Below are 14037 nucleotides of genomic sequence, written 5' to 3' on the forward strand. Positions count from 1 at the left end.
GGCCCCAAGGCTGCAAAAGCAGAAACAGATCTGCAACTACATCGACAGTAAAATCTTGTAAAAAACAAACAAAACAACAACAACAACAAGAAGAAACCAAATTAAAAAAAAAGCAAAAAAAAAATAAAAGTAGAATCAAGTCTAGTATGGTCAAATGGTGTGGCTTCATAACTGACACCAGACCTGTGTGTTACTGTAAATCATTTGATCAAAATCAGACACAGATTTCTGCCAAATTAGTCAGATGGCTTGTTAGGGTTGATAGCAGTGTTATGCTGGATGAAGGACAGATATCCCCTGGGTCTGCCAGTACAAAACCAATTTCTGACAGGCTTAAGATGTCAGGATAAGCACAGACACCACTCTGCATTGTGTGCTCAGGAATCTTTTTCTGCCCTATTTGATGAGTATTTAAGCTGGAACGTCTGGGAAGGCAGAAGACAGGCACCATCCAGGCTTTGTTTGGCATCACTGCTCGTGCTGGGGACCAGGAAGGACCAGAGACCAAGTGTCAGGTACTGGAATGGATCCTGCATGGCAGTGGTGAGTGACTCACTGGCAGGGGGTGTGAAAGAGGATTCTTCTCAGTCACAGCCAATGCACTGGGAGCAGCTGTCCTGTCCTGTCTCCTGCTAAGAGGTGTAACTCCAGAGGACTGGAAGGTACTCCTGGTGTACATCCTTTGACTGCTCCCAAGCCCTCATGCTCTTCTTCACCTTCAGTGACCTGATTTGACAGGGAAGGGAATGCTCTGGGCTCTGGGGTGGAAGAGCATTGTAACACACAGAGGATGATAAAGTGACTGAGACCTGGGGGCATGACAGGCACAGATCACACATGTGAGAGCAAACAGGCACAGCCTTCAGCCTTGCCAATCACCTCTTCCCTTCTGTTAGCAATTGACATCCCACAGATGAATTCCAAACTGCTTGGAAGTGAGAAGTGTCTGCAAAATGGAAAACCAACTCATTTTCTGGCATTTAAGAGAGAAATCTGGCTTCAAGAAAATAAGCCTTTCTCCAGTTTGCATTTAATGGTAATTTCCTTCACAGACAGCACTGCGGTTTGTTAAGACTTCAACTTGAAGCCTGTGTTTTAGAAGTACATTAACATGCAATTTCAGCCAGCTTCTGTGGGATTCCATGAATAGGAAAACCCAAGTGCTTGAATGAGAAAACCATGATTTTTTCCTGGCTGCTTTATGGGAGGTATTCCAGCCAGGTAATAAGATTGGCTGTAAGCAGTAGAAACCAGGCAAAACCAACCTTTCCACGGAATTATAGAAATCTATTAGATCCTGTTGCCATTTCCTAGCAGCAAAAAACAACTACTGAGGTAGAGAGTTGGATACTCACTCCCCCTGTGCAGCAATCTTAGGATGACAAAATCAAGTAAAAGTAAACTAAATGGAAAGACAATTAGTCCTCTTTCTTCAGAGGAAAAATTTCAAATATTGCTTTCCTCTTTGTTTTGGAGCCTATTTAATTCTGCATGATTAAAAACTGCAAACACTGTCATTTTTCACACATTGGACTGTCTCTGGCTGTCCTGCCTGGTTTCATTACCCAGTCTCTGTTTATGATACATCTCTAGGCCACAATTCCCCATTCAGCAGTACTATTTTTCACTGATGTACTTCTTTTGTGGCTTCCAACAGTTTCTGCTTTCCTGGATCATGAAAAGGAAATGTCCTTCACTTGAAGCCACTTGTGCAGTCTCACACCACTATTCCACAAAACAAGATTTCTTTTCCAGGAGCACTGTGTCTCCCTTGTCACCGCATCAGGCTTTAGAGCAGCACTGCTTCACAACTCTTTAGTGAAGTACTCTCTGAATGACTGATAGCTTGTTTTTGTCAATTACTATTATTTTTTATAATAAATGTGCATGTTTTAGACTTGTATGGAGTGTAAATAAATGCATTAATTTAATTCACCCACTTACAACACGCAGCAAAGCCACTTCACCAAACAGTGATAGTCTTTGCTCCATACAGACATGGAATAAGAGCAGTGTCACCCAAGAGGCTGGGGGATAGAGTGGCAAATTCAGCCTGAGAGGAGCCTGAGCGGGAGTGGAAAGCACAGAGTACTTGGCAGAAAGTTTTCCTATATTTTCATGAACACTGAAGATGTCTCCTTGAGGCATGATGGCATCTGCTACCTGAACAAAGACACAGGAGTCTCTTGGAGTGTCCTCCATCTTCTCCCTCCATTAACTCAATTTATGAGATGTTTTAGAGAGCATTCAAGGACCAGGCTTGGAAGTGGCAATTACTCTGCTGTCACAGGTTTTACATCTTTGCTCTGTGCTCATTTATCCTCCAGTCTCACTCTGACCTTGTAGGTGCTCTAAGTGAGGGAGTGAATACACTGAATGCGGGATTTCCAAAGTAAGAAAATTTGATTCTTTCCTCAGCTGTTGGTACCTTCAGTATAGGCTTCACCCCAGATCAGGCCAGGACCGACTCTGGATATGACCAGGATCCGTGACAATTTTATGAATACACACCACAACACCACAGCCAGTGAAAAGTGAATGTTATCCCATCCTTGTGAACCAGCTGTGGAGACAAAATTTAGCAGCACCTTTTTCAGCTTGGCAGTGACAGATTCCTTTCCATTCCATTAAGGTTTGTCCTAGGCTCCTTGGCAGACAAATTTTTCAAGTTCCCTTGAACATGACAACAGGAGAAGGCTGCTGATACAGGGGGATTTACTGGACCACTGACAGGAATGACTTTAAGCACAACCAGACACGTCTAATGAAGAACACAGATGTCAGACCACCAAAGCCAACATGCCAGGCCAAAGGCATGAAGGTTGGCCACAATCCTGATTTCCTTCAGAAGGACATCCAGAGCCTGTGACCAACTGCCAGGAAAGTAAAGAAAAAAAAAGGGCTGCTATGTCATGTACCAGCTACGATTTCTCTTCAGACTTTTAAAGTTTGCATACCAAGAATCACAACTTCTCTAGAGGACACACATGAAGAACTAATCTAAAAAAAAAAAAATTCAAAATACTTAAAACTATAAGCATTTTTTCCCAACAGCTAAAATTGGAGTGACTTGACAGCTTGATTCTGCAGACCAGTGTGACAGCCAGGGAGGGAGGTCACCACTGCCATTTACCAGAGCTCACATGGGGTGCTGCAGTGGAGAGCCCCAGGTGCATTCCTCCTTCTCCTGGCACCGTTTTGGGGGCTTTTTCCTAAATGTAATTGAAGGCCACAGCTTTACACTCAGGCTGCAGTTTCTTCTGAGATAGCATCCTTACAAACCCCTGCTTCTCAAACTCTTCTTCTTTCACACCTTGCTGTTGCTGGTGAGAAGCTTCTCCTCTTCTGGCCTCACACTCAGCTTCTCCCCCTAGAATTCAGGTTCTTGACCCACCTGATGATGAAATCAGATTTGCCAGTGCTGGTCCCATCTTTCTGAACACATGAAAAAAATTCCATCAATGAGCAATGCTTTTCTTATTCAATACAGCTGGGGTTTTCACATCTTTCAGTCCCCAGAATGAAGTGCCTGATTTCTTCAGTCCTTCCTGGGATCAGTGCCTCCAAACCACATCTGTCCAAGCTTCAATTAACAGGGACCCAGCCAGCACTCAGCGTAGGTCAGCTTGTACTGTCACTCACAACAAGCACATTTGCATGGGAGTCATGACAGGCAAACCTGACAAAATTCATATCAGGAAATCTTGGCAAGAAGAAGGAGCTGCCAAATGCAATTTTGGGAACATACAGGAAAGGGGTTCTTGGCAGCCAGCAGCAGTCAGGAGCGTGTTGGAGCTGCAAAAAAGGCTGATGGTAAGGCTCAAGAAGACCAGGAATACACAGCAAAGTGATGCCAACCCAGCTCCTTTCTTTCCCAGTGTTCAATCTCCCGGGCCGCCTATAAAAAACATGGTTTTTAAATTTATTTTCATTTAGAGACAATAAGCTTTCAGCACTTGTGGCAGAACAGTCTAGAACATTGCGGGAGCTCCAGCTGTAACTGAGCCAAACCCACCAGAAGAGCTTCTCCTTTGGGGGCAGAGCAAAGCCTTTGGAATTTTGAGGCAATCCCATCTCCATACGGCATTTATGCCACTTTTTCAGCAGCTCCGTGCTACACTTTTTTGTCAACAGCCGTCCGGGACGAGCTTCCCACTCCCGCAAGGACATCGCCGCTGCCTTTGCGCCGGGCCCGCGGTGCCTGGTGCCGGGAACGGGGCGGGACACCGGGATAGGGATCTGGGGCGGGATCCTGGGAGGGGAGCTCAGGCGGAGCTGGGACGGGGCCGACAGCGGGGCTGGATCCCGGGATGGGAGCGGGGCGGATCCTGGGGTGGGAGCTGGGCGGGGCCGGGAACGGGGCTGGATCTCGGAATAGGACCTGGGGCGGATCCCGGGATGGGAGCGGGGCGGGGCCGGGGACTGGGGCGGGGCCAGGATGGGAGCGGGGTGGAGACGGGATGGGAACTGGGGAGGAGTCGGGAACTGGGGTGGATCCCGGGATGAAAGCTGGGGCGGGGCCGGGAACTGGGGTGGATCCCGGGCGCGAGGCCGGGGCAGTCCGGCGCGGAGATTGGCGCTGTTTTTCCCGCGTGACACCGCCCCGCGCTGTGATTGGCTGCGGCGCCGCGCCGCGCGGGCGTGGCCGCGGCGGTGACGGGCGATGGGGCCATGGCGCCGGGCAGCGCGCAGGGAGCGCCGGCCGCCGGCAGGTACGTGCACGGTCCCCCCGCCCTCACACCGCCCGCGCTCCCCGGGGCCGCCGCCGCGGGGGCCGGGCTCTGCAGGGGCCCGGCGCCGCCCCTCCCCGCGTGCGGCCTGCGCGGGACGCGCGGTGGGCCCGGCGGCGCCGCCGACACTGAGGGGGCCGGGGGTCGTCGCGGGCGGCCGCCGGCGAGTGATGGCGCCTTGTGGTTCCTTCCCCCGTTAGGAGCGGGCCCGGCATGGACGGCGGAGGCCCGGCGGCGCACAGCGTGTGCATGGTGTCGGACTTCTTCTACCCCAACATGGGGGGCGTGGAGAGCCACGTGTACCAGCTGTCACAGTGCCTCATCGAGCGCGGCCACAAGGTGCTGGTGGTCACGCACGCCTACGGCCACCGCAAGGGCGTCCGCTACCTCACCAGCGGGCTGAAAGTCTACTACCTGCCCCTGAAGGTGATGTACAACCAGTCCACGGCCACGACGCTCTTCCACAGCCTGCCCTTGCTCAGGTACATCTTCGTGCGGGAGCGGGTGACCATCGTGCACGCCCATAGCTCCTTCTCGGCCATGGCCCACGACGCCCTGTTCCACGCCAAGACCATGGGGCTGCGCACCGTGTTCACCGACCACTCCCTGTTCGGCTTCGCCGATGTCAGCTCGGTGCTGACCAACAAGCTGCTGACGGTGTCCCTGTGTGACACCAACCACATCATCTGCGTCTCCTACACCAGCAAGGAGAACACGGTGTTGCGGGCAGCCCTGGACCCTCGGATAGTCTCTGTCATCCCCAACGCTGTGGATCCCACCGACTTCACCCCAGACCCCTCCAGGAGGGATGACAGTACAATAACAATTGTCGTTGTCAGCAGACTCGTTTACAGAAAAGGTAATGGGGGGTCTAATGTAAGCTTGTTTTGGTTTCCTTTCTTTGGAGAGGTCTTGGTCAGGTACGGCTTAGGCTGTGTCTGTGGTATGGTTGGAATTTGCACTGGGAGTGGTGAGGTGGCCGTTCCAAGCTTTTGTGTTTGTGAACTCAAGAAGAAGAAATGTACATTGTTTTTGTACATGGTGGGTTCAGAGGTGTGTTTCCTTTGTAATACTGAAGAGACCAGAAGCTTTGGTCAGTTTGTGAAATGGAACGTTTGGCTTGTATTGGACATAAGATTTAGGGCCTAATCTATATATTCTGTTAGAAATGTTTTAATTGTTTTTATGTAATCCAGTGACAGCAACTTAAGTGATTTTTTTTTTCCATTTTTGTCTCCTATGAGGTCTCAAGTTGTGGTTTTTTTCATATCTTTGTGGGCAGCAGTTTAACTGTCTTCAGGAGACCTTTTTTTTCACTTCTTCTGCTTCTGAATATAGTTGTAGATGTGGGCTACATCATGAGAAGTTCTGAAATCAGATAAAATAATGGCTTGCCCTAAATTTTCTCCTCTTAGGTATTGATTTGCTTAGTGGTATAATTCCTGAGCTGTGTCAGAAATATCCAGAGTTACACTTCTTAGTTGGAGGAGAAGGACCAAAGCGAATCGTACTGGAAGAGGTCCGGGAGAGATACCAGCTGCATGACAGGTTGGTTCTGACCCTTCGAGGTACTTCAGGGGTGGAGACCTGCCTGCCTCCCTCCCCCAGATAAGCCCCAAAGCCTGAGGCTAAAGGCAAGGCAGATAAACCAGACACTGAAGACTTTGAGAGCTGGACTATGGTCCAGCAAGTTAATTCATATTTCTATGATTAGGCCCTGAATGAGCCTCCATTGAGACATAGAAAGGTGACTTAGATATAAATTTATCATGCCCCTCTCTGCAGCCATGATGCTTGGATCTTATATGGCATCAGGTGTTAACAGCTCATTTGTGCTATTGCATGTCATGGTGACTGCTAGGCATTTATTATTTTCACTATGAAAGTCTTCAGCATAGTGCTTGTCTCATATGTGTTCTCGTGGTGCTACAAACATGTTCCGTGGTGTTACCATGTTACCAGAATGTTGCCATGATACAGATACATTTATGTATTTCCATTGTGTTTTCTTGATCAAGAACAGTTTCATAATCTTGAATGTTCATTTTATTTTCTAGGTTTTTTTGTTGCCTGTTTTGTGCTTTAGTCAGTGATTTCCCCAATTAAAATTGTCAGTATCATTCTCATTTTGCCCTTTATTGTTTTCCAGTCTCTTCAAGATGACATGTCCTGATCATCATATCTTAAAAACTTTTTCCCTTGTCAGACTCAGATTGGTCAGACCTCACATTGAAAATTCAGATAATGCATTTGACAAATCTTAATTATTAACTGAGTGAAGCCATCTTTTCTTGCAGAACTAGAAGGCTCAGTAGCAATGTTCTGAAGGCAAATGTCATTAAAACAGCAACTTCTCCCACCAACTTTATTTTCAGAAGTTTCTTTCAGTGTGACAATAAAAAAGCAAGATTTTTTATTTCTCCATTGCTGGAGAAATTTAGAGAAAACTAAACTGGCGTGCCTATCTTTGTTCTCTCACTTTATAAGTGTGAACCATTGGTACCTTTTTCAGAATATGTGGCATTATTATGTTCCAAATCTAGTGCTTATCTCTGGTTTTTTTGGTTTTTTTTTCCTCTTGTATGTAGGGTGCGTCTTCTAGGAGGTTTGGAACACCAGGATGTCAGAAATGTCCTGGTCCAAGGGCACATTTTTCTCAACACTTCCCTCACTGAGGCCTTTTGTATGGCTATTGTGGAGGCAGCAAGCTGTGGTTTACAGGTAAAAAAAAAAATCTAAAAAATCTCAGTATCTAGAAAGCATGTATCCATTTTAAACAAATTTCACAATGAAGTAATATGTGCTTATCACATTGATTTCATCTGAGGCTCTGTCTTGACAGAGGTAAGCAAATGTTATCCCCATTTACAGATCACCTGGAAGCTGAGAGAGAAGGGTTAACTCCGAGAGAAATTTTGTGTAGAATTTGCAATGACGTGTAGATCTGCTCTCGGTTCTCTGAACTAGCCAAATACTGTTTTGTATGTGCTCCTTTACAGAGTTTTGGGGTAGTTGATGTTCACAAAGGTTTATTTTGAAGGGAGCTGCAGAAAAATTGCCTTCCTGTGTAGGATTCAAGATAAGTTGGAGAGAGAGAACAGTAAAAGCCCTGGCTAATTTTCAACTCAGACTGACAACTCAAAAAAGAAGTTGAGTCAGTAGCCATAAAGAATTAGAGTTTCACAATGAAAGATAAAGGAACCTTATTAAGAAGACAGACTGATAAGAGTACCTAATTTACAGTAAGTATAGAAAATGGGAGTGACTTCAATTTTTTTTTTTACTTCAGTATCCTTTGACAGCATTTACTACCTAGTTGTAGTTACTCTCTTGCCATCTCTTCTCTAGAGGTGAGGAAGTTCTGCAGTTTCTTATTGCCCAATGTTTAGAGATGATTGCACTATGTGAGTCTTAGTAATTTCTGATTTTCCTTTAAAAATAATAATTCAGATTAATGTAAATAAATTTTTGCAAGTGTTCAGTAACCTAGGAAACTGAAATATCAAGTATGTGGTAAAATTATCCTCTGCAAGTAGAGGTAACAGTTTTTTTGAGATACTGTGGAAGAAATGTCCAAAATCTGATTACACAGGTTCAGTTGTGTATTGTGGCACACGCCTTCAGGAAAGGTGTCTCATAACCACTCATTAGACCTGTCTGGTTAGTCATCTGTTTTATCACCAAAGAATCATTCTGGACAATGGTGAAGGTAATCTGCTGTGTTTGTCTTCTCTGGGGTTTGCATTTTTAGTGCACACACAGGTCAAGTTCCCAAACCATGATGTTTTCCTATTCTTTTAAATAGCTGCATCTAAACAATGTAATAGCATTGCTGTCACACAGTTTCATTTTTTATGTTACTATTTCTTTTGTTTGTTTCAAAGGTGGTGAGCACAAGAGTTGGTGGGATTCCAGAGGTACTTCCAGAAAATCTCATAATTTTGTGTGAGCCCTCTGTGAAATCTTTGTGTGATGGACTAGAAAAAGCTATTGCCCAGCTCAGATCAGGAACTCTGCCATCTCCAGAAGCTGTTCATAATGAAGTAAAGACTTTTTATACGTGGAGGAATGTAGCAGAGAGAACTGAGAAAGTATGTATAATCACTTCTTTTAAATTCTCTGAAAGTAAATTTCTGAAACAGTTCTTGCTTTGAAATATTACTAGGCACATTCACCATGAATATTCCAGTTTAATTCTTCAGCATGTTTCCTCTCAAACATACATGGTTTTAAAAGGTCGAGAAAACGTTTTTTTCCCCCCAAATAACTCCTGGATATATTTTCTATTTGTATTTGTATTTTCTAACATGCCATGACTGCTGGTAAATATTTCAAAGAAAAGCCTAGATCGTTAGTTAGATTTCTACTCTATTTGTTCAAGTCTTGACATGAAGTAACTTTTCTGGCATAACTGGAAAATGTGCTGCTAAGGTGTATGGCAAGGTAAGAGCAGTTCATGACAGAGCTTCACCATGTGCTAACAAGTAGTTTAAAATTATGAGAAGCAGTTTAATGCTGGAAGGCTGAACACAGCTGAGTTTACATAAGCTGTGGTTGTAATGAAAATTTATTTTCATAGTTTTGAATTCATATTCCAGAACTAGAGCTGCACTTCTGTAGAAAAGCTGCACTTCTGCCTTCAGTGAAGAATGTTGGCTGCAGTAATGTTACAAACACTGTGGAGCTGTGTCACTTCTGCCTTCACCTCCTGTGTTTTAGGAAGGAGAGAGTAGCTGAACCCCATGCCTCTTAAATTGTACTGCACTCAACTGTATATCTCTCACAAGCCTCCTTGAAGCGCCATGTACAACCAGTTTATTTTAATATTTTTAAGTGCCATCAGTATAATTCATTTTATGATTTTGTAACTGCAGGCGACATTTGAATTGCAAAGTTTTTACAGACGTTAGCCTAGATTTGAGTTTGCTTTATATAGTATTTTCTTAAAAAAATCCACCAATACTTCATGAAGGAAAATGGTCATAGAATTGGTAAAAGTATGCATAGATCTTAAATTGTGCAGAAGATTGTTGTTTGTTACCAAATAAGGTTACCTGTAGAATGGAGTCTGTAACATTCTTAAGGAAATAAGGAAAATAACTGTGTCCTTCAAGCCATTTTGGAGTGGTTTGTAGTGGGTTTGTTGTTGGCTGTGATTGACCTGTATAATAAGTCACTAGTAGCAAATATTTGCTTTGTGCAATAATTGAACTACTGTTTCTTTAAACAAAAATCCAGGAGCCTATTAGGATTTGGTTCATTGTTCAAATACAGAGATTTGGAATAGTGCCAAATTCACCTGTGAGTTCATCCATCATTGTGTTTAAAATCTAATAATTGTATGTTCAAGCTCTTCCTGGGACTGATATGAATATGAGATTACAACCCTTTCAATCTATTAAAACCTCCAGCCCTTTCAGTATAATATTACATGAGAGAAAAATTATGCAGCCTTCCTAGTTAATGAAATACTTCTGAAGTGTGTAAAAGAAGAGAATGTTTCGTATTTCTCCTTAAATGAATGAATGAAATATCTAGAACAAGACTCATAAATCAGCACTTAGGATCTGCAAAGCTTTTTAGGGGGCAATATTTGTCCCATCTGGTAGCTAAGACTAGATCATTGATTTTGTGGAGTGATTATAAAGTACTGCCTGATTTTTGAGGTAGAATCAATGCATTTTTAAGATGTTACTTTCTGTCTCCTCTTTGTTTAGGTGTATGACAGAGTTGCAGATGAAGTGGTTTTACCAATGAAGGAGCGACTTGACAGACTAATGACTCACTGTGGTCCCGTGACCGGGTGTATTTTTGCTTTTTTTGCTGTTCTGAACTTCCTTCTCTTGGCATTTCTGAGGTGGATGACTCCAGATTCCATAATTGATGTTGCAATAGATGCTACAGGACCTAAGGGTGCATGGACTAAACGGTATTTTTTTGGAAAAAAAAGAAGAGTTAAAGAAGAACTTCCAAACTCCTAAATTGCGCAAGGAAAGAAATGTGTCAGTCACTAAAGGTTTTAATGCTTGCTGACAGAGACATTACTCTTAAAACTCTTCAGTTTCTTTCTGAAGTTCTTGGAAAGAAACTTAGTTCAATGTGCTACCTCAATTTAGGATGATGTTCTTAGTTCAGTTTTGGATTAATGCAAATGTATGGGCATCTCTTTTGCACTGAAAGCTGGGAGGAGAATATGTGTTTTTATATATGTCAGAAGCCTTGGAAACAAAAATACAAGATTTTCCTTGATAACTTGAACATTGCAGAAAGGGATTTAAGTGTTTGGGAAAGCAAAACACAACAATTATTAGCTTAATGTAATCCCTGCTAATCCCTGATATTTACTGTGATTTTTATTTTAAGGCCTCTTTCAAAATAATTAAAATCTCAACAAAATACACCTTTTTTCTCCTAAGATGAAAATGGCACTTGAAATTAGTCATAAAGTCCATTACCATGTAAAGTTCAGAGACTTAGTTCTAGCAGTTGCGTCCCAGTGACAGTGTTTTGCCTGCCTAGCATTATTATTTTGAAGTTCTTCCCTAGTCAGAGTTGCACATTCTGTTGCTGAATCAACATTCCATAATGATTTTCTGATATTTTCAGAGGTGCTAATTTTTTCCTGTTCCCTTACACTTGTGAAAGTGATGTAAATTTATAGTGATTTTGGGTTTTGCTTTTGTTTTTCGGTACATAGGGGAAGAAATAGTATTATTTAGAGATAATACAGCCTTTAGAAACATCTCAGGCCTGAAAACTTCCAGCAGTCTGTGCCAAAGTGTGAAGTAACACGTGTGTGAGAGAGCAAAAACTGTGAAGGGCTTAATAAGCACACTCGTGCTTACCTGCTCTCTCCACCTCCCACCCACCCACTTCTTTCCCCCTCACTTCTTTCTCCCTCCCCTTTCTTATGACCAAAGTGGCATTTCAGTCCATCTCTGGGAGGGACAGCGTTCAGGGTGAGTGATTTCACCTCACCCGCATCAGAGACACTGGCTGGCAGGTGCTGCATGTGAAATCTCCCAAGGAATACCTTGGGAAGGCATTCCTTAAGTGGAAATAACAATGGCTGTGTTTTTCATGGAGAGACAGAGAAGGAGCAGCTCTGAGGAGTCTGAGTGATTTGTTCTGGGGCAGGAGGCATCACAGCATTGTGCCAATGGGTGTGAGAAGAGGTGTTTGTTTCATTTGTGTCGGCCACCTCTCAAATTGCCCCTTGTCTGAGGCACTGGGTTAGTTTCTTTTTCAAGCATCACTAATCATGACAAGCTTCCTATTTTATGACTCTGGAGTATTGTGTGCTGTTGGACACTGTATTAATATTAAAACTGTGCAATATGAAAACACTGTTTCCAAACCCTTGAAGAGCAGTATTTAACACACTCCTTCTGCCAAATTCATCTTGTTTGGGTAGAGATGTAATTACACAAGCATTTTATAATTTCATTGAACATATTTTCATGAAACACAAAGATAATGTAAATAATTGCCATATGTAAAGTCTATTCTTTTACTAGAATTTTTAGCCTTTGATATGTAACATACAGCGTGTAATATTACAATTTGAGTTTTTCAAACTCTGCATTAAAAGTGGACGTCATCTAAAATGGTGCCACAAGGTTTAAGGATAAATGGGTAGAATTAAGCTAATATTCTACTTTTTTAAGTTATTCTTTTTTTTTTTTAATATTGTTCAAGCATTGAAATTTCTAACAACCTTTTGAAAATACTGATTGCCACTCCAGGGAAATGTTATATATATATATGTGTGTGTGTAATTTTAGTAATACTTTGTTCTCTTTTAGTTCTGTTTGGTTTCCTGCAACATCTGCAAACACAAATCAAAAGGATTGCGTGTATCTATTCAAAATAAGTTTTCTTTTGTGGAACATTGTGTACTTACAAATAACATAATAAAACCTTGTTATAGTCTTGTTTACAAGCCAAATGTAAAGTTTATCTAGGGGTTTATTTACCTTTCCATAAAAAATGGATACATTTCATTAATGTGTGGGAGGATGTAATTAGAAAATACAGAACTACAAACCATAATGCTGCTTTTCACCACTGGTTGTTGGAGTTCCTATGAGAATGTTTTTTAATAATCATCTTTCTGTACAAGCTGCCATACAAACTTAACCCATAACTGGTTTCTCAAATATCACCACTTGTATTATGCAGAGCTTTGTGGGAATGATTTGCTCACTGGCTTTGTGCAGTGGAGTAAAGGATGATGCCACAGAAACATTTACAGTTTTACAAAATATCAGTGGGTAACACGAAAAAAGTTAAATAAAATAAGCAGGATACAAAGAAAAATTACTGAGATAATGAATATGGTTAGAAATTAATAAAATAACTTGTTTAAAAAAATAAAATGTTTCAGTTGTGCTTGCAGGTAACATTCAATTGTTGTGAAATACCGGGGAAATGTTAGGAAAGGGAGAGTGACACTAATTAAGCAAGGTCTTGCACAGAGCAGAGCCTCTGGTGTGTAGGAGGAGCAGGAAGACCTGTGTAGAATGTCCCCCTCCCAAACTGCAATGAAATTCCATCCCCAGGCACAAGGAGGAATGTTGTTTCCAATACATGATGTGCAGACACTGTGAATCAAGGTATTGAAAATTGTAGATTAAACCATGCAATACACCATACAAGCATCAAGTAAAGTATAGATATAAGATTAGTCTTTCAGACTGTGTTTTAGTGGGTGTGGATGTATCTGTAAGAAGGTATCTACTGTAATTTACTTGGTTTGTGGTCAAGTTTTTCTGCATCTGTTTATATTTTTTCCCTGTTTTATATTTGGTCCCTTTTTCATATATGCCTAGGCTTTTGAAAATTAATTGCAAAAGTCTTTCTGGTGCTTTCTGCTTCAGTAAAAAACAGACTTTATGTAAATAAATAAGAGAATAATCAGTCTTAAAATGGCTTAATATTTTGATTTTTTTAAATTAAAAGTATTTCAACATTTTTAGTGTTTAATTGCTGTCATTAAACTACTCTCATGATATTTGCTGTGCATCATGACATTTGGTAGTATGTTGACTTCCACAGTTTTCCCTAATGACTTGAACGTTGGCAGAGATAAAAGGTGGATATTTTTTAAGGGAATAAAACGAATGACAGGATGTGGCTATGTGTCTGAATTTATTATGTTACCAAAATTAACATTTTTCTTGTAAACCTGACAGGTAGATCAGGTTGCTTTCAGATCCTGACATGCTTCAACTCTCTCACAACTCTAGAGATGCTACTTGTGCAGGATTCATTGAACTTTAATTGTGCATGGCTGCTTGTGTTGTGC

At 42.3% G+C, this 14037-nt stretch overlaps 1 protein-coding gene across 1 annotated transcript; it reads left to right on the forward strand.

Annotated features, from left to right (window-relative positions):
* The first annotated feature begins 4653 nt into the window (after positions 1–4653).
* PIGA (phosphatidylinositol glycan anchor biosynthesis class A) lies at positions 4654–13742 on the forward strand. Its single transcript, XM_064708086.1, has 6 exons — positions 4654–4712; positions 4931–5589; positions 6146–6278; positions 7319–7451; positions 8615–8821; positions 10448–13742. The coding sequence occupies exons 1-6, from the start codon at positions 4672–4674 to the stop codon at positions 10709–10711; spliced, it is 1437 nt and encodes a 478-aa protein (XP_064564156.1). The 5' UTR covers positions 4654–4671; the 3' UTR covers positions 10712–13742.
* Positions 13743–14037: the final 295 nt, after the last annotated feature.

This window comes from Zonotrichia leucophrys, chromosome 1 (assembly GCF_028769735.1).
Source record: "Zonotrichia leucophrys gambelii isolate GWCS_2022_RI chromosome 1, RI_Zleu_2.0, whole genome shotgun sequence".
Lineage (NCBI taxonomy): Eukaryota > Metazoa > Chordata > Aves > Passeriformes > Passerellidae > Zonotrichia > Zonotrichia leucophrys.